The sequence below is a fragment of the Carlito syrichta genome, unplaced genomic scaffold (genome assembly GCF_000164805.1).
Source record: "Carlito syrichta isolate Samal-C Ts95f unplaced genomic scaffold, Tarsius_syrichta-2.0.1 Scaffold313872, whole genome shotgun sequence".
Taxonomy (NCBI): domain Eukaryota; kingdom Metazoa; phylum Chordata; class Mammalia; order Primates; family Tarsiidae; genus Carlito; species Carlito syrichta.
The window spans coordinates 1,030,829-1,032,763 of record NW_007257968.1 but is presented as its reverse complement, the minus strand read 5'-3'; the positions used below and the strand labels follow the sequence as shown (position 1 = coordinate 1,032,763).

General features: G+C 47.1%; 1 protein-coding gene across 1 annotated transcript in view; it reads left to right on the top strand.

The window, feature by feature from the left end:
* PLIN1 (perilipin 1) overlaps positions 1-159 on the top strand; it is a 13,885-nt gene extending 13,726 nt beyond the window's left edge. The window contains exon 9 of the mRNA XM_008070632.1: positions 4-159. Within this exon, the coding sequence (XP_008068823.1) occupies positions 4-159 (156 nt within the window). The remainder of the gene's footprint in view (positions 1-3) is intronic.
* The last annotated feature ends 1,776 nt before the right edge of the window (positions 160-1,935 follow it).

Here is a 1,935-nt window from a genome sequence, read left to right as displayed (position 1 = left end):
GAGGACCGGGGCGATGCGCCCGCCGCGCCGCGCCCGGGCTTCCCGGCCGTGCCCCGCGAGAAGCCGAGGCGCAGGGTCAGCGACAGCTTCTTCCGGCCCAGCGTCATGGAGCCCATCCTGGGCCGCGCGCAGTACAGCCAGCTGCGCAAGAAGAGCTGAGCCCGCGGCCGAGTCCCCGGACACACACGCAGACCCCAAGCTTCCCAGGCGCGCGCGGACTCCTCCCAAGCGGCCGCACCCCGGCCTCGTCCGACGACGCCCCCGAGACACACCTCATTTTCCTAAGCATCCTTTTGGGGCCTCGTTGTCGGAGCCAGTTTTTAAGGTGCACCGGAATAGCAGCCTGCTCTGATTCTGTGGCTTTTTTTTTTTTTTTTAATGACAAGAGCAATTGCCTAATTTGATCTCTCATTCTTTAACTAAACTTGTGACCCAATGACGTTTGACAGTTTCCAAAATTCAGATCCTCTGTGGACACATATGTGTCACCAGTGAGTATCACGTCACCACCCGAAGATCCACACAGAAGTCGACACGTTGTTAGCACTGAGCTCAAAGATCCTGACCATCTGGGCTCTCCAGACTGCTTTGAAGGAAACAACAATCAAGTGAAAAGGCTCTCCTGTGACTGTTTCAAACATTGGCGTCACTTCTAAGTCCCTCCTGGCCTGTTTTTTGTTTTTTGGGGTTTTTTTTAAATATGGTCTCACTAGCCGAGGTTGGAGTACAGTGGCACGATCACGGCTCACCACAGCCTTGACTTCCTGGGCTCAAGCGATCTTTCCACCTCAGCCTCCTGAGTAGCTGAGACGACAGACTCAGGCCACCACACTGGGCTAATTTTTTGTAGAGACAGGGTCTTGCTATGCTGCCCAGGCTGGTCTTGAACTCCTGGGCTCAAGCAATCCTCTCGCCTTGTCCTCCCAAAGTGCTGGGATTATAGGCATGAGCCACCTCGCCAGTTCCCTTCCCTCCCTCCTACCTATCTTTACTATCTTCTTACTCACAGATTTATTTCCAAATGCATAGTCACTCTTTTGAATGCCCCCACAATACTGGGAAATCCCCCCACAATGCATGGTGACCTATCACACCACATAAGCTATATAGACCAGACTATATAAATAGACTCTACAACCACAGTTTATTGCCAACCCTACTTTTGGAAATGTTGATACTTGATAAATCTAGAAAATGCATACATATAATTTAAAAATTCAAACATTGTAAAAGGATGTCTTTCTCCCTGTACTTCCCTTCTTAAAAACTAGGGTGTGGTCTCTTCTGTACCCTTCCAGTTACAGGCTACGCATGCGCAAGCTCATGTGTGCACACTCCTCACTTGTGTGTATGCAAGTTGTGAGGGGTTATACTCACCTGCCTATTTTGCTCAATACATCTTAGAGGTCTTTTTTGTATCAGTATCATAAATCCCACTTGCTCTTGTTAAAGGCCACAAAATATGTACTTCTTAATGTGAATGTGCTGTGTTTGATTTAACTAGTTCCCTAATGATGAACTTTTAAATTGTTTCTAATGTTCTTGCTACTGCAAACAGTGCTATATTAAATGCCCTTATCAAAGATGCCTTGTGCACATGTATCAAAATGTATATAGGATACATTTTTCACTTGTAATCATGACTTGCTCGGTGAAAGAACATGTGCATTCTAAATATTGACAGATAATGCCAAGCAATCTTCCAAACCCAATGCTTTTTTTTTTTTAGTTATTTTCATCAGCAGCTATAGGCATGTGCACAGAAAATCATGATTCTTCACTCAGTTCTTTTTTCTTTTTTCTTTTTTAACTGGAGTCTCACTCTGTTGCCCAGGCTGGAGTGCCGTGGCACACACACAGCTACCGCAGCCTTGACCTACTGGGCTCAGGTGATCCTTCTGCTTCAGCCTTCCAAGTATCTGTAACTACAGGCGC